The sequence below is a fragment of the Urocampus carinirostris genome, chromosome 4 (genome assembly GCF_059441175.1).
Source record: "Urocampus carinirostris isolate Australia breed hairy pipefish chromosome 4, RoL_Ucar_1.0, whole genome shotgun sequence".
NCBI lineage: Eukaryota > Metazoa > Chordata > Actinopteri > Syngnathiformes > Syngnathidae > Urocampus > Urocampus carinirostris.
Window position 1 is genome coordinate 1,477,506 of NC_142352.1, and position 18,142 is coordinate 1,495,647.

An 18,142-nucleotide genomic window follows, 5' to 3' on the forward strand; every position below is an offset into this window, starting at 1 on the left:
CGCCACTCCTGTAAACCACATTTCGTACCAGGCCAGGGTGCCCTGAACTTTCACTGCTCATTGAACTTAATCCCACTCGGTAAAAATCTTCATTGCACTCAGTAAATGTAACTTGTATTCAATTGTATAAAATCTTTTATAGTCAAATGTATAAAATCCTTCAGGTTGTTTTGATTCTCTTCACATTGTGAAGAAGCAAAAATGAAAGAAAATGGAACAAAAACTCACCTGACAATATACATTTTCTAAAAAATATAAACCGTAGTTCCCAAATTTTCATAGTTATTGATTTCCCAAATCTTATTAGGAGTTGGGTTATTTTATAGCCCAATAGAGATCCCTTGGCTTTCCCGGTGAACGGGGAGCGGAACCACCCCAAAGTAGCGTCACACCTTCATTCAACCCCCCAAATGGTTAAACTTACATCGAGATGACGTCATTATCGATCAGTTTCATCCATGTTTTTTCATGCTTCAATTGTTATGCCGCATGAATTGTCAGTATGAAGTTATATTTATCATTGATGGTCATGGTGGCTTAGGACGCAGATAGTACAGTTTATATATTTAGGTTAATATTTTAGCTGTAATTTGCGATTTTACTATATTTTTTTGACCTGTTTTTCTAAGAAAAATGCTTAAACTGGCCAAAATTGATCCGACATTGGAACAATAAAATGCTTTTAGGACGCTGTAATAGTATTTTGCTGCAGATCTTAACCAGCTTCATCAAATAAAATGAGTGTTTGAATTTAAAGTACCACCTCATGAGCAGACAGCTTTAGCCCAGGAGGTATAGCGCTCGTCTTGGGGTCAAGAGATCACAGGTTCGATTCCCGACTTCTACGTGTTATATGTCAAAGTGTCCTTGGGCAAGACAGTGAATCCCTAATGCCCCCAATAAGCAGGTAGGCGCCTTGTGAGTGTGTGTGTGTGAATGGGTAAGTGTGAAGCACATTGTAAAGTGCTTTGGAAGGTCTTCATTGACTTTAAACTCATTGACTTGAAAAGCGCTATAGGGATGTAGAACATTTACCATTTAGCATCTTGATTATACTCAAAACGTTTGGAGGCTGACTCTCTATTGGTGTGTGAGTGAGTGTGTGTGACTGGGTAAGTGTGAAGCACATTGTAAAGCTTTGGGAGGTCTTCATTGACTTGAAAAGCGCTATAGAAATGCAGACCATTTACCATCTTGATTATCCTCAAAACGTTTAGAGGCTGACTCCCTATTGGTGTGTGAGTGTGTGTGAATGGGTAAGTGTTAAGCAGATTGTAAAGCGCTTTGGGAGGTCTTCATTGCCTTGAAAAAGCGCTATAAAAATGCAGACCATTTACCATTAAGAGTATACGACTATTACAAAAAATGATAACAATCCTGGATCAGCAAATAATAACACACAGCACACAACTAAAGATGTATGAGTGTTATTTTGTCATTATACAAAATTAAAATGAAATTGGAGGACCTTCGTCAAATGCACGAGCAGCTTCAAGTAGGAGCAAAGCGCCCCCACTTGTGACAAGACCCACGCCACCGTCCAACCCAGTGTGCTCTGGGCTTTATTACAAACAAGGTTCAAACACAAAATCAAGGAAATCCAAGTATGATGAACATAATAAGTTAAATATAATTCAAGTTCCACAGAATTGAAATGAAAATAAATTAATTAATCGCTACTTTTCAGAGCAGCGCACTTGTGTTTCTTCACCCGATCCTTGCGGGCAAATTCTTTGAGACACACATCGCACCTGTACGGTTTCTCCCCAGTGTGCGTTCTGGTGTGCGTTATCAAAGTGCATTTGTGAGAAAAACTTTTCTCGCAAAACGAGCACGAGTGCTGTTTCTCCCCTGTGTGTCTTTTCATGTGTTTGACCAATCCCGATCGATCGCTGAAACCTGTTTTGCAGACGGAGCAGACGAAAGGTTTCTCACCGGTGTGTATTCTTGTGTGTGTTATCAACTGTCCCTTGATGGGGAATTTTTTACCGCAGTGAGTGCACTCGTACGGTTTCTCTCCAGTGTGTATCGTCATGTGATTTTTTAAACTGATCTTTTGAGTTAATTGCAGACCACACACCGAGCAAGAGTAAGGTCTCTCCCCTGTATGCGTTCTGTTGTGAGCTACTAAATGTCCTTTCACTGCGAATCGTTTATCGCATTTAGTACATGGGTACGGTTTCTCCCCGGTGTGTGTCCTTGTGTGTATTCTCAAATGTCCCTTCATGGAGAACGTTTGACCGCATACCGAACAGGCAAAAGGTTTCTCCCCGGTGTGCGTTCTCGTATGCAAGTTTAAATGCGCCTTCACCGTGAACCTTTTACCACAAACGGAGCAGACAAAAGGTTTCTCTCCCGTGTGTATCCTCATGTGATTCGTCAAATTAATCTTTGTACTTACAACCAGACCGCACAGCGTGCAAGGAAACAGTTTTTCCCCAGTGTGTGTTCTTATGTGCGCCCGTAAATGTCCCTTCTGGGCGAACTTTTTGTCGCACGTGGTGCAGGGGTAAGGTTTCTCCCCGGTATGCGTTCTCATGTGTATTTTCAAAGCCCAATTGGAAGTGGACATTTTCCCGCATTTGGAGCATTTGTGAGCACCCGGGGAGTGTTCTTCGTCCGTCTCGGAGTCCGATATCGGAGCTAACAGATCGTCTTTTTCCGATCCTTCTTCGTTACTTTCTTCTTCTTCTTCTTCTTTGTCAGCTTCGATCTTTACGACGACACTCGCCGATGGAAAGGAGACTTCGGCCTGCTCCTCTTTGATTTCTTGTTGTCCCGCACTGATCTCTGTAGGACAAAATAAAATACACCGAGTTTACTAAAATCTAGCTGAGTTAAGAATAGATTTATGGCTAAGCCCCGCCCTCAAATGGGATGAGCCAATCACAGCGTGCATAGCCGACTTAATACACTCGGACAATCTCTACTCCAACCCCCATTGAAATGTATTTCAGTCAGTTTTCCTCTAAAATGGTCAAACGGTGTGCATGAGGTACATGCAAACCTGATACTTGGCATTGTGGTTTATTCGAGTCAACTTGACATAAGGAGAACACATTAGTTTAAAACGGGACATTCCAGGCTTGTTTCTCCCGAGTTTAAAATGTCAACGAATGTTATTATTAATCGCCTTGGGCTGCCAAGTAATAACATTCGCTTGGCGTGGAGCAAGCGGTCAAGTCAGGAATCTGGATGTGTCAGGCCGACCACAACGAGTTTCTTGGAAATTGTGTAACTTTGGATAATCGAAAGAGGACGAAAACATTCTGGGGAAAAAACATTGTGTCTGGTAGCGTGCATTTTGAGATAAACACGTGCGTCATCGCGAGGGGGACGCGCTAAGTAACATGAGATGTTGTCTGAGGATATAAAAAGCTGATTGTCTCTTACAGGAATGAGAACTCTGTTTTGAACTCTGACGAAGATAAATAAACGGCTCTCCCTCTCCCGCCAAGATCTACTTGCATCTTGTTTTTATGTTTTGGGGCGAGGCAATAAGGTCTGCTCCGACTCATTCGAGACTAAGACAAGTGTTGGCTTTGGATGGTTATGAAGCCGTCCACAGCACCAACTCATCGTGGATACAGTTTAAAAGGAGTGCTACAAATTTTCTAAGGTAAGTCAACCTAGTATTTGAGGCAACATATATCACTTTGCTGGAGAGACATATCAAGATCTCACTTTAGGCTAATGCTAGCTACCCAAACGCAAATGTGGAGCTCCCGGAGAGAAGGTTTTTATATGATTGACTACAAATTACATTTAATGCAAAAGATATTCACTGACTGGGCTGTGGTGCGAGGTCAGGGCACCCTGGTGGAAAATGTTGTTTACAGGAACGGCGGGAACGGGACGTAAGGCTGATAAGATAATCAGCACATCCAAAAGCAGAAAGGCCCTGATGACGTAGAAACGCTCGGTGTCGTTTTGAGTATTCCAGACTTCGCGACGCCTAGTGGGGGCTTCCTTGGCACGCCCATGGGAGGAGTCGGCACCCCATTATGCGGGGAGAAGATGGTGAATAGAAGAGAGCTAAAGGACTTCAGAGGAGGGATTCCCAGAGACACTAATTCGTCTGTTTTCGATTGAGTACACTTAGTTAAATTGTTAATGAAATTAAATCTACCCCGTGTGGAAATGTCGGCTTTCCAGTTCATCTTTTCCGTCAAGAAACAGGCACGCATAAATTGTTGAGTGAATGTAGGTTGTGTTTGGTTAATGGAGTCAGATAACTCCTTCGAACAATTTGGTAAACTGTACATTTTGATATTTAATTCCAACAGGAGCTACCCGGCTTCAGCGCTGTTAGGGCAGACAGAGACACAAAAGCCTGCGGGAAGCGTATAGTAGGCGGACTCGCTATCTACGTGAACTCGAAGTGGTGTAACCCTGGGCACAAAGAATTCCATCTGCTGCAGGGACGTCGGACTTTTGGACTAGCGTCTTGCTAACTACAACACAGCACCCCGAGGCCATCCTGTTAATCTGTTAATAAACTACAAAAGATACTACTGGAAGTGTGAATTTCCCTACGGAGATGAATAAAGTATCTATCTATCCGAAGGGAAATGTGCAGCTTAGACTTTTCATGGACTTTTTCCTGGATAAAACCCTTCGATGCACAGTCAGGGTCCTTTGGTAGTCTCACTTTGACTAGGACAGAGCGTGGACCAATCATCTTGCTTCTCGCACTTGACGGTGACGGCTGTAATTTCGAACCGGGTCACGTCGGACTCCAGCTCTTCCTCTTTAATGGAGGACTTGTGAAGTTCCGGAGGACCGTTTTCTCGGATGGGGTCTGCAGGAAACAAGAAGAAGAAAAACTAATGTTGGAGTCCCAAGTTGTGACTAAAATACCGAGGTGAGGTCGGTGTTGGGACTAACGGGGTCCGGGATCCCAAATACTTTTCTCTGGAACGAAGACGGTAATGCCTTTTCAATCCAATTTTGTAAATCCAATGTCCTGGCTACTTGGTGCGTTTTGGCATTACTCTCCATTTTATCAATGATTTATTATAGTGTCCTCTCATAGTTATATGTCCCTAATCCGGTAGGGGCAATTCCAGAAGGTATTTACCTTTACCTCCAAAGTAAAACTAAATACAGTTCTGGTGGCACCGTCTCAAGCACAGAGTAGGAGGGCGCTGAATTTCTCCTTGTGGAGATATTCTCCATCATATATGGTTGCATTTTAGTCAAGTCAAGTTTACTTGTATAACCCTTAATCACAAAACGTTTTAAAGGGCTGCATAGACCACCTGATGTACGTAGTATTTCTGTGGTAGTTTCTGCAGTGTTTGTGTATTATAGTATTACCGCAGTAGTATTTTTGGGGGGCATTTCTGTAATAGTTTTTTTAGATAGATAGATATGTTATTGTAGTATTTTTGGAGTAATATTTGTGTACAACACCATTAATGTAGTTGTATTTTGATAGTGTTTTTCTGGTATTTCAGTAGTATTTTTTTTTTGTATTTATGTAGTAATTTTGTGACATTTTGTAGAAGTTTTTCTGGGTTATAGTATTACAGTAGTAGTAGTAGTAGTAGTAGTAGTAGTAGTAGTAGTAGTAGTAGTAGTATTTTTGGAGTAATATTTGTGTATAATACCATTCATGTAGTTGTTTTTGTAGTATTTCCGTAGATGTTTTTCTGTATTATAGTATTACCGTAGTAGTATTTTTTGGGCATTTCTGTAATAGTTTTTTTAGATGTATAGATATGTTATTGTAGTATTTTTGGAGTAATATTTGTGTACAATACCATTAATGTAGTTGTATTTTGTAGTGTTTTCTGGTATTTCAGTAGTATTTTTTTTTGGTAGTATTTTTGTGACATTTTGTAGTTTTTCTGTGTTATAGTATTACAGTAGTATTAGTAGTAGTAGTAGCAGTAGTAGTATTTTTGTAGTATTTTTGTAGTAATATTTGTGTATAATACCATTAATGTAGTTGTGTTTTTGTAGTGTTTCTGTAGTAGTTTTTCTGTATTATAGTATTACTGTAGTAGTATTTTTGGGGCATTTCTGTAATCGTTTTTTGTAGTTTTTCTGGAGTAATATTTGTGTATAATACCATTAATGTCGTTGTATTTTTAGAGTATTTCTGCAGCAGTAATTTTGTAGTGTTTCTGTCTTGGTTTTTCTTTATTATAGTATTATTGTAATGGTATTTCTGGAGTAATATTTGTGTATGTGAATGTAGTTGTATTTTTGTAGTATTTCTGCAGGAGTATCTTTGTAGCGTTTCTGTAATCAAGTTTATTTGTAAAGCTCTTTATCTCAAAGAGTCTCAAAGGGCTGCACAGACTATTATTTCACCATCCCCTGATCTAAAACCTACATGAGGGCAAGGAAAAACTCAAAAACCTCAACATGACAAAAATGAAGAAACCTTGTTAAGGGACCGCACACGAGGCCATCCCCCTTCCAGGATGACCAGATGTTGCAATAACAAATAATACACAAATATTGTTTGCAGAATTTGGTGACATTTTCACATAAGAACTTTGCTCTCACCTTGAAACTTAGTTTTGACACAGCGGTTTATTGATATGGGACACAGGCTCTGGCATTATTATTTTATATATTTGATTAAATAATCAAACGTCAGTAAAATAAAGTGCACTGAAGAATACAATGCAAGAGACAGAGAAATAAAGCTTCCCAAAAGACAAACAGCACAAGACAGAAGTAAGAAACTAAGATGGGCATTAACCTTAACGCCATTCGTTGAAAATCCCTAACAAACCTGTTCGTCGATCGCTTTCCTCCTTTTGCCCCAGATGATCCTTCGAGTTATCTTCTTGATCGCCCTTTTTACTCATTTTCACACAAAAATTTCCAACGGAAAAGCAAATATGCTTACTGATCAAATCACAAGGATTTTGTTGTTGCTAGCAGATAGCAAGCTAAGCTAAGACAAGATACGCTCGACGTGCACTTTTAGGCTTGTTCATTCGATTCAAATAACAAAACATTATATTATATACGAAATAAAGGATTGAATTAGATGATAATAATACTCATATTCCATTGATTATTGTGTGAAAATGACCCAAAAGAATCACGTTGCTAACGCAACAGTAAACGGAAGTGAACTTTGAACCGGGAATCTACGGCAGAACCATTAGGACAAACTACCTGTGCGTCGTATATTTAAGCGAAGGCGTCATAGTAGCAGAAAAACCCGTTCACTGCTTCGGCAGAGGATATTAAAACTGATAAGATTGACAACAGTTTAATACAAAATTGGAAGGATATTTTCTTTGGAATATTTGACACTGAGAAAAATAAATTAAGGCAATACAGTATAACTATAATTGTCAATCCTTTAACATAGTCCCTTTTATTTGTTTGTCAATATTGTGATCTATGCGATCCCGGATACAAGTGACCGAAATGAGTTTCCTGCGCAGGGTGGCTGGGTTCTCCCTTAGAGATAAGGTGAGAAGCTCGGTTATCCGGGAAGGACTCTGTGTAGAGCCACTACTCCTCCGCATTGAGAGGAGCCAGTTGAGGTGGCTCGGGCATCTAATAAGGATGCCTCCTGGACGCCTCCCTCGGGAGGTGTTCCGGGCATGTCCCACCGGCAGGAGGCCCCGGGGACGACCCAGGACACGCTGGAGAGACTATGTCTCTCGGCTGGCTTGGGAACGGCTCGGGGTCCCGTCGGATGAGCTGGAGGAGGTGGCTGGGGATAGGGACGTCTGGGCTTCCCTTTTAAGGCTGCTGCCCCCGCGACCCGACCTCGGATAAGCGGAAGACAATGGATGGATGGATGGATGGATGGTGACCTATGCGGTGGGCGTGGCTTGGGCAAAAAATACATGTTCTGGTCAGAAGAGGGATGAATAGTCATGTTGTGTCTTTGTGCGCCAGGATCGGAGGAAAAAAAATGTATCCGATTATAGATTAAAGTTTTACAGGATCCCAGCGGACTTTCCTGGTCAAAGAACTAAAAGAAAGTTGTGCGTTACGGCGAAAAGATTGGACCGAGGCACTCATCAAACTTCATATCGGGAAGAGAAATGAAACGTTGTTTTGTTTTGGAGTCTTTATCACTTATGGGCAAAATGTCCTGTTAGTTTCTTAGCATCAGCTAACTGTTAGCGTGTAGCCTAAATGTCAACAGTGGCCTTGTATTTATTGTTTTTATTTCGGAGAAGCATCTCTTGATTAGGCTACACGCTAACAATTAGCTGAAAAGGAGATATGGACAGAAAGAAAGAAAGAAAGAAAGAGGGAAGGAAATGGAGAAAGGGCGAAAGAAAGAACAGAAGAAAGGGTGAAAGAGAGAAAGAAAGAAAGAAAGAAAGAAAGAAAGAAAGAAAGAAAGAAAGAAAGAAAGAAAGAAAGAAAGAAAGAAAGAAAGAAAGAAAGAGAATAAAGGAGAATGTGATGCACCTGTGCCAACTCCTTTGGCGCCAACTGCCTCGGACTCTGATTGGCTCCCTGTATCTATTTAAACCCACTTCTATCTGTTCCCTTTGTCAGTCTGTCTGCGAACCTCAGTTAACACTAGGCAAGCTTTTTTCGACCCTTACTCCCACCTGTTTTTGCTCCCGTCTGTCCCCCGGCTTCGACCCGCTTTTTGATCCTGACACAGCGAGACTATATCAAAGTCGATTTGCCATTTTCTCAAATGTTTGCATGTGTCTAATATTAAAAACAGGATAAACTTATTAATAGCATTTTTTTAAAGGGACTGTAATATACAGTTCCCCCTGGTGGTACAAAAACTTTATTGATTAAAAAAAATGATTTGAATATGAGGCAAAAATACATAAACTATCACACTAATGTTATTTTTATTAAAAATACATAGGTCGAGTAATTTGTATTTCTTTTGAAAAGTGGAATCCCTACTTAGGGTGCCGCCATGTTTGTCTGGCATCCAGACAACACAGTGCCAACTAGTTGTCAAATATTACACACTAGGGCTTTAAATGTTTTGTCTTTTCTTCTTTTTTTTCGTTTTCCTTTTCTTTTTCTTTTTCTACATCTTCTTTCTTTATCTTTTCCTTTTCTTTTTCTTCTTCCTTTTTTTTCTTATTTTTATTTTTCTTCTTCTTTCTTTCCTTCTTCTTCCTTTTCTTTTTCTCTTTCTTTTTCTTCTTCTTTTTCCTTTCTTTCTTTTCTTTTTCTTCCTTTTCTTTTTCTTTTTCTTCCTCTTCTTTATTCGCGTCTTCTTCCTCATCTTCTCCTTATTACTCGTCTCCTTCTTCTTTCTGTTAGCCGAGGAATTTTGACGCCGAATCATCTTTTCTGCTGACAGTTTTATTTTGAAGACGGGAGGCGGCGTTCATGTTTTCCTGGGGGCTTGGAGGTGACCTCGGATGAACTCGGAGGAGGCTCACCTGCTCGAAATCGCCTGAAGAAAAAAAAGAAAAAAAAAAGAAAAAAAAGAGAAAAAAAAAGGCCTGCAGAGATCCGAGCCGACACACGAGTAGGCAGCTGTTGCATCGTGGGAAGACACAATTCTCCGACTGTAAACGAGATTTTTTTCCCGTCTCAGCAAAAAAAATGACAAGAAGGAATTTTCAAAAGTCATTTGGACTTAATGAGGGCCTAATGACGCTTTTCTTCAGACGCTGAAGACGCAAAATGGCGCCGGGCATTGATGTCCTCCAGGGGCAATTTCAGGTTAAGACATTAGGGCACAGGTGTCAAAGAGGCGGCCCGCGGGCCAAATCAGGCCCGCAAGACAACACTCAGAGAAGCGCAAGAGAAAAACAAGCTGCAGGTTGAAATAGGGCAACTTGATGTTGCCAAAGCCAGGTGCCTCCAACAAAGACACTCTACTTGTATTTATTTCTCTCTCTCTCTCTCTCTCTCTCTCTCTCTCTCTCTCTCTCTCTCTCTCTCTCTCTCTCTCTCTCTCTCTCTCTCTCTCTCTCTCTCTCTCTCTCTCTTTTTTTCCCTTTCGACTCCTTTTCTCCCACTCTGTCTCTGTCTCTTTCACTCTCTGTGTTTCTCTTTTTCTCTTCCTTTGTTGCTCTTTGTCTCTTTCTCTCTGTGTGTCTTTTAACCTCTTTTGCTCTAACACTTTTTTCCTTTTCTCTCTTTTCTTTTTCTCTCTTCATACCCGTCGCGCTTTCTTTTCTCTTTTCTCTCCTTCTGTCTTTCTATTTCTCTTTGGATTTTCTTCTTCCTCTCCCTTTCTTTTACCCCTCTCTCACGGCTTTTTATCTTTTTTGTTTCTCACGCTCTCTCCCTCTCTCTCTTTTTTTCTTTCTCTTTAATCTACTAGTCCGGCCCCCGACAGAATGTTTGTTCTATCGTGTGGCCCCCGAGTTCAAATGAGTTTGACACCCCTGCAGTAGGGGAGGCTCGGCACCCAGTTCTGAGTTGGGCAAACTACGGGTTGCGGGCCGCGTGCGGCCGAGCAGGATTCTGCCACCTTTTCTCATCTCCTCTTAACTGAATTGTGAGAGGAAACCGCTAAAGAAATAAGACAGAAAACATAAGATTAAGTAAGGATGGATAAGGAAAGGAAAAACATATGAAAGATAAATAAATGAAATAAAAATAAATAATAATAAAGGAAAAATAAAGAAAAAAATAAATGGAGAGAGGGGAAAAAAATAAAAGAAATATAAAAAGTAACAAAACAATAAAAACGGGAGAACAAAAATTTAAAGAAAGATAAAGTAGGGAAAACACTGTCAGAGTTAAAGAAACAAAAACAAAAAATAATAAAAAGGAAAAAAAATAAAAGAACAAATTGAAAAAATATGAAATCGGAAGAAATAAGGAAAGGATCAAGAAAATAAACATGAAAAAAGGAAAGAAAATTAAAGATAAGAAAAAAACAGGAATACTATAGCAAGGATGCCCTGTGATTGGCTGGCAACCAGTTCAGGGTGTCCCCTGCCCACTGCCCGATGATTGCTGGGATGGGCTCCGGCACCCCCGCGACCCTACTGAGGATAAAGCGGTGCAGCTAATGAGATGAGATGAGAGACTATAGCAAGGAAAAATAAAGATGGAGAACATTAAGATACGATACGATAAAGAAAAGAAAGAAATAAAAAATTAAAAAATATGACTTAAAAAAATACTAAAAAGATAAATAGGCTAATAGAATAAAAAAGCAAAAAAAAAAAAAAAAAACATCCTAAACTCTGAAAACAATGCAAAAAAACAAAAACTTTTGTGGAGCAATATTATTTGAAGAAAAAGATAAGTGGGAAAAATAAAGTAAAAATGAAAGAAACAACCCCCCCTCTGCCAAAAAAAAAGAAAAGAAAAATAGAAAAACAAATTTTGAAAACATAAAGTGGGGAGGTATAAAAAAACACAAGGAAAGAAAAACATAAGGATGATAAAAAGATTACAAAAAACAAAGAAAGGAAAAGTAAAGATGGAGAAAATTAAGAAATAATATGATAAAGAAAGGAAAAACAAAGGAAAAAAACAATAAAAATACAAGTACTAAAGAAAAGATGAAGGGGAAAAAAAAAACAAAAGGAAAATAAAGAAATAGAATAAAGAAGGGGGAAACTCACAAAAGAAGACATAAATAAAGAGAAGAACAAGAAAAAAACAAACGCAAAAAAACCCCATAATATTCCTAGGTGGCAATGATGCTGTGGGCTCCTTCCCGGGGGGCGGAGCGGCGAAGGAGTCTCCGGATAAAGACATCATTATCCCGACATTTCTCTCGTCTCACAGGAAATGAAAGCCACCCAGACAGGAAGTCGGTCCCCCTCCTCACACAACCATTACGTTTATTATTTCCGTTCCAAAAAAACTCTCTTTCAAAATAAAACAACCTTACAATTGGCATTATTTTTACAAAAAGGACACTCAAAACCATTTTGGTTGACTCGACATAAACTTTTTCTACGGTCAAGCTACTTTTTGTAACTAAGTAGCAACTTTGCTAAATAGATTGCTAAATAGCTCAAATGTAGCTTGATTGCTAGCTGGAAAGGTTAACAACTATAAGGGAGTTAGATGGCTAGCTTAAAGAGTAGATAGCCATCTAAATAGCTGGATAGAAAGCTAAAAACAAAGCTAGCTCGCTAGCTAGAAAGGAAGACAAAATTTAGCTTGATAACTAGCAAAAAAAGTCAAATGTTAGCTAGATAGCATGCAATAAATGTAATTAGCTAGCTACATAGCTTGCTTAATAGCTCAAACGTAGCTTGATCGTTAGCTAGAAAGGTTAACAGGTACAACAATTATAAGGAAGCTTCACAGCTAGCTAAAAGAGTAAAAAGCTAACTCAATAGCCGGATAGAAAGCTAACAACAAAGCTAGCTAGCAAGCTAGCTAGAAAGGAAGACAAAATTTAGCTTGATAACTAGCAAAAAAAGTCAAATGTTAGCTAGATAGCATGCAATAAATCTAAAAAGTTAGCTGGATAGCTTGCTGAATAGCTCTAATGTAGCTTGATCGTTAGCTAGAAAGGTTTACAGGTAAAACAACTATATGGGAGATAGATGGCTAGCCAAAAGAGTAAACAGCCATCTAAATAGCTTGATATGAAGTTAAAAACAAAGCTAGACAGCTAGCTACAAACCAGGCAGGCACAACATTTTGCCTGATAACTAACAAAAAGGTCAAATGTTAGCTAGTTAGCATACAATAAATGTAAAAAGCTAGCTGGATGGCTTGTGTAATAGTTAGCTTGACACTTAGCTAGAAAAGTTAACGGGTAAAATAAACGAAACAGGAGCTAGCTGGCTAAAAGAGTAAAAAGCTAACTCAATAGCCAGACAGAAAGCTAAAAACAAAGCTAGCTAGAAAGAACACCATCATTTAGCTTGAAAACTAGCAGAAAAAGTCAAATGTCAGCCAGATAGCATGCAATAAATGTAAAAAGCTAGCTTCATGGCTTGCTTAATGGCTAGCTTGACACTTAGCTAGAAAAGTAAACAGGTAAAAAAGAACAGGAGCTAGATAGCTAGCTAAAAGAACAAAAAGGTAACTCAATAGCCAGATAGGAAGCTAAAAACAAAGCTAGACAGCTAGCCAGAAAGGAGGCCAAAGTTTAGCTTGAAAACTAGCAGAAAAGGTCAAATGTTAGCCATATAACATTCAATGAATATAAAAAGCTAGCTACATAGCTTGCTTAACGGCTAGCCTTACACTTAGCTAGAAAAGTAAACATAACATGAGCTAGCTAGCTAGCAAAAGAGTAAAAAGCTAACTAAATAGCCAACTAAAAACAGAGCTAGACAGCTAGCTGCAAACCAGGCAACTAACAAAAAACATAAAATGTTAGCTAAATAACATGCAAACAATGTAAAAAGCTAGCTAAATTACTAAAAATGTAGGAAAATAGCTAGCTATATAAGAAAAACGGTATATTTTTTGCTCATTCGCTTTGTAGAATATACCAGCTCAGTAGCCTAGATGGTAAGGCGCCCGCTTTGAGACTGGGAGGTCGGTGGTTCGCGCCCCGGCCGAGTCATTCCTAAGACTTAAAAAGTGGTCGGCGGCGCCCTCTGTTGGCTGCGGCTGCATCGGCTCGCTACAACGGGTCAGGTGCAATCGACATTTCGTTCTGTGTACATTGTTACACAGAATGACAATACAAGGAAATTATTATTATTATTATTAGAATCCATAAATTGAAGTTTAATTTGTTGTATTTCATGTAAAATAAATCTTAAAGAGATAAATAAAAAATGTGTTCAATACATAAATATATTCTCATTTTATTATCTTAATTAATTGCTTAATAATAATTATCAATACTTGAATACATGAACTGGAATTGATATATTTGAATTTCGAAAATAAAATTAGCCTCTTTCTTTTGTACTTTTTTCACTCTCTGCCATTATGTTTCTTTCTTATATTCTTCACTCTCTCTCTCTCTTTCTTTTTTCTTTGTCTTTCTCTTTCACTCTCTTTTTCTTATATATTTTTTATTTATATCTTTCTTTATTTCTCTCTCTCTCTTTCTCTTTCTCCCTCTTTTCTCTCAAGTTCTTTCTTCATATTTTTAGCTCTCTTAGATAGATAGATAGATAGATAGATGGATAGATAGATAGATAGTTTATTCATCCCCGTAGGGAAATTCACACTCCAGCAGTCTACCCTGTTGTTCATTAACAGATGAACATGATGCCCTAGGGGTGCTTGTAGCGGAGTGGATGACGTCACGCCAGTCCAAAAATTCGACATCCCAGCGGCAGATAGAAAACTTTTCTTTGTGAAAATCCAGGGATACACCACCTCGTGTTAGCAAGTCCGCCTCCTCTCCGATTCCCCCCGGCTTTCGTGTCTCTGTTTAGCGGCGTTGAAGCCGGATTGCTCCGGGTAGCTCCGGGTGGCTACACGTTAGCGCCACGTTTCCGCAAAACACAGCAACTGCGCTCCCTGTGCGCTTCGATGTTTTCCACCAGCACTCGATGATCTTATTTGGTCGTGAGTTCGCATTTACCATGATTACGGATGGTACCGAAGACTTATAACGCCGCTAGCCGCTTCGCTAGCTCCGGCTTTTCCTCCACGATAGGCCCCTTCATCACGCCGGCACGAGAATTCTTCAGGGCAAGGAGTTGAAATTCCTTGAATACACGCATTTCTTGTGCGTTAAAACCCATGTCCATAGGATAGAAGTAATCCATAGTGTAGTTGTCAAAACGGGAAGAAAAAACACCGAAGATAGGAGCAGACAATAAAACAATAGGGCAGCTGCTGGAAAAGGCAGCCGCTCATGGCAGCGCCGCTTTGAACTATTATATTATATTCATATTTATTATGAAATTGAATGCCAAAATGAGGTCGTCCAATCAGAAATTAGTATTAGAGCTTGCATTATTTTTCTCTTTCTTTATTTTTTCCCATTGTTTAGGTCTCTCTTTTACTTTCCGTAGCTCTCTCAGTTTCTCTCTCTCTCTCTCGCTTGCTTTCTTTCTCTCTTGCTTGTTCCTATTTTTTTAGCTCTCCTTTTCTTTCTCTAGTTCTTTTGCTTTCTTTCTTACTCCTTATTTTGTAGCTCTCTTTCTTTCTCTCTCTTGCTCACTTGCTTTTTTTTCTCTTTCTTCCCACCCTCTCTCTTTCTATCTATCTATCTCTCTATCTATCTATCTAACCTCGCCTCATTTCCAGTCGGTGTCTCTCCCAAGAGATTTTTCACATCATCTAATTTTTTACTTTCCTCACAAAACTACAAAAGGAGACCTATATTCCTCCGGAAGTAACTTTTATTTTCTTAACCTCAGTTTGTTCCGCCCCGTCCTGATTAAAGTAAGTGAAAAAAGAAAGCATAAGGCCTCTTTGAACTCAGTTTGGCGTTGTTAACACATGCTTTGGAGAGAAAATGTTTCACTTTTCAACTGTTCGAATTTTGTTTTGGAGGTCCGAACGGCATTTTCTGCGGAAATCCCTTTTACTTTGTTAACTCCGCCCCCTCTCACATCTTATTTCCGGTTCGTCACCCCCAACAGCTTGACCTGGACGCGCTCACGCGCAGCTCATCACTCGCCCCCTTCACTTGCCGTCTCGCTCGTGGGGGGAAAACGCCTTTCCAACCCACGCGAGATTTTAGATTTGATTTTTAAAAGTTACAACTTTTAAGTCACTTTTAAGGCGACACATTTTGCAGTTTGCTTACTTTTTTTTCCTGACCGAAGAAGTTGCAACAAAGTGTTTTCTTTTTCCTTATTCGCTGTTTTTCTTTCTCCTTTCTTCCTTAAAAGCTCATTTTCGGAGCACCTGACATCAATCTCGTCATGGAGCTTTTTCCCGACATGCAATTCGGCATCTAGTATAAGTTTCTTTCTTCATTTTCAATTTACTTTCGCGCGACATCCCACTGTTGCTTTTCTGAGCGCGTTGCATTCAAGGACCACCGGACTATGGGTTTTTGGGCTATCCGGTTGCTGTGGAGACGGAGCGTCCTCTTGGCGGCGTGCGTGTGCGCGCTCGGGGGCACCGACGAAAAGGAAGAGGTCGCACGGAGCTTCAATTCGGAGGTAGGGAACTTGTGGACATTTCCGACATCAGGGCTCTCCTTTGGCGTCGGGCGACTTTTTGCTACTTGTTAGGGTTTTAGCTTATCCCCAGGTTCATTATTGCAGGTAGAAAGAAGAGAGAAAGAGGGTGAAAGAGAAAGAGGGAGTGGGAGAGAGATAAATAAAGAAAGATATAGAGAGAAAGAATAAAAGAAAAAAAAGAAAAGAAAGAGTGAAATTGAAAGATAGAGATAAGTAAAGAGAGTGAGGAAGAAAAGAAAGAAATATAAAGGCAGAGAGTGAAAGAAAGTGAAAAAGAAAGAAAGAAAGAAAGAAAGAACAAATGAAAGAGAAAGAATATTTATAAATATATATATATATATATATAACATATATATATATATATATATATATATATATATATATATATATATATATATATATATATAGAGAGAGAGAGAGAGAGAGAGAGAGAGAGAGAGAGAGGGGAAGATTAAAAAAACAAAGAGAAAGAAAGAGACAGGGAGAGAGAGAGTGAAGGAAAAGAGAAAGAAAGAAAGAAAAAGAAAGAACGAAACAAACATATATATGTTATATATATATATATATATATATATACATATATATAAATGAGAGAGAGAGAGGAAGATTAAAACAACAAGAAAGAAAGAGAGAGAGAGAAAGATTAAAACAAAGAAAAAGAAAGAGAGAGAGAGAGAGAGAGAGAGGAAGATTAGAACAAAGAGAGAGAGAGAGAGAGAGAGAGAGAGAGAGAGGAAGATTAGAACAAAGAGAGAGAGAGAGAGGAAGATTAAAATTAAGAGAGAGAGAGAGAGAGAGAGAGAGAGAGAGGAAGATTAAATCAAAGAGAAAAGAAAGCGACAGGGAGAGAGAAAGAGAGAGAGAGTGAAGGAAAAAAGAAAGATAGAGAGAAAGAAAGAAAGAAGCAAACATATACACATATATATAAATATATATATGAGAGAGAGAGAGAGAGGGGAGGATTAAAACAAAGAGAGAGAGAGAGAGAGGAAGATTAAAACAAAGAGAAAGAGAGACAGGGAGAGAGAAAGAGAGAGAAACCAAAGTAAAACAGCGAGTGAAGGAGAAAAGAAAGAAAGATAAAGGTAGGGAGTGAAAAAAAAGAAAGAAAGATATATAGAAACAGAAAAAGGGAAAGACTAGGGAGAAAGAAAGAGAATAAGAGATAAGTAGGAAGTTGAGTTCATTTGACACAGTCCACCACAAATAAAGGTGATTACTGTTATTACCAAGTAATACTTATCAAAAGTCAAGTCTTAAAATATCTGCGATTGACATGTATCAATTCTAATCTCCAAAATCATTTTCAAAGGAATGTATGGAAAAAGACGGAAATCTAACTAAACAAAACCCCAAAGGTCGAACTGGGGGACGAAAAGAGGACGAAGAGAACACAATCATACGCGAATAAAAAAGATGAGACAAAAATCATTCCACGGATCCACGGAACACCAAACAAACGTCAAGCTAGCCGCATTGTCACGACCAGAACAGGAAACAGAACCCACTCGCGTAACGATTCTCACAGTCTTATCGAGAAGAAGGCATTTAAGAGTCCAAATCTGTCGTCATAAAGCATTTATAACAATGTCATTACTCCCGATGAGATAAGAGCGCTTTATGACTTCTGGCCATTCTGACTCATGTCGATCCAGAACAGGAACGCAAAGTCAGCGCATTTTATGGCTCGATGCGCCTGGGCCTGCCCGCAAAGCGCTCCGTTTTTTTCTTTTTTTCCCCGTCGTTTCTGTTTACCGTCACGTTTGTTTGAAAGGCCGGCTCCTAAATCGATAAACATTTCGCCCTGGGGGGCGTCTCCGTCCGAGACAGGGGGGGGTCAAAGTCCTTTTAGCTTGAGGGGGGGTGGCACGTGGTAGAGAAAGAAACTCGCACGGGGGCCGGACCAGTAGAATAAAGAGAGAAAGGAAAGAAAGCAAGAGAGAGAGAGAGAGAGAGAGAGAGAGTGAAAAAATATGGAGAAAGAAAGAACACAAGAGAACTAGAGAAAAAAAATTGACAGAGCTAATAATAAGGAAAAAGAAAGAAAGAGAGAAAAAAAGCGAGAGAACCAGATAAAAAAGAGAGCAAATAATGGGGAAAAAGAAAGAGAGAAAAAAAAGAAAGAAAGCAAAAGAACTAAAAAAATATGGCGAAAGAAAGAACTTGAGAGAACTAGAAAAATA

At 39.3% G+C, this 18,142-nt stretch overlaps 2 protein-coding genes across 2 annotated transcripts in view; one reads left to right on the plus strand and one right to left on the minus strand.

The window, feature by feature from the left end:
• Positions 1 to 1,539: 1,539 nt before the first annotated feature.
• Positions 1,540 to 3,021, minus strand: LOC148366658 (uncharacterized). Its single transcript, XM_088333328.1, has 2 exons — positions 3,015 to 3,021; positions 1,540 to 2,790 (listed from the first exon to the last, which is right to left on the minus strand). The coding sequence occupies exons 1-2, from the start codon at positions 3,019 to 3,021 to the stop codon at positions 1,670 to 1,672; spliced, it is 1,128 nt and encodes a 375-aa protein (XP_088189454.1). The 3' UTR covers positions 1,540 to 1,669.
• Positions 3,022 to 15,462: 12,441 nt separating this feature from the next.
• mmp15b (matrix metallopeptidase 15b) overlaps positions 15,463 to 18,142 on the plus strand; it is a 45,333-nt gene continuing 42,653 nt past the window's right edge. Inside the window, exon 1 of the mRNA XM_088333454.1 lies at positions 15,463 to 15,938. Within this exon, the coding sequence (XP_088189580.1) occupies positions 15,822 to 15,938 (117 nt within the window). The 5' untranslated portion in view covers positions 15,463 to 15,821. The remainder of the gene's footprint in view (positions 15,939 to 18,142) is intronic.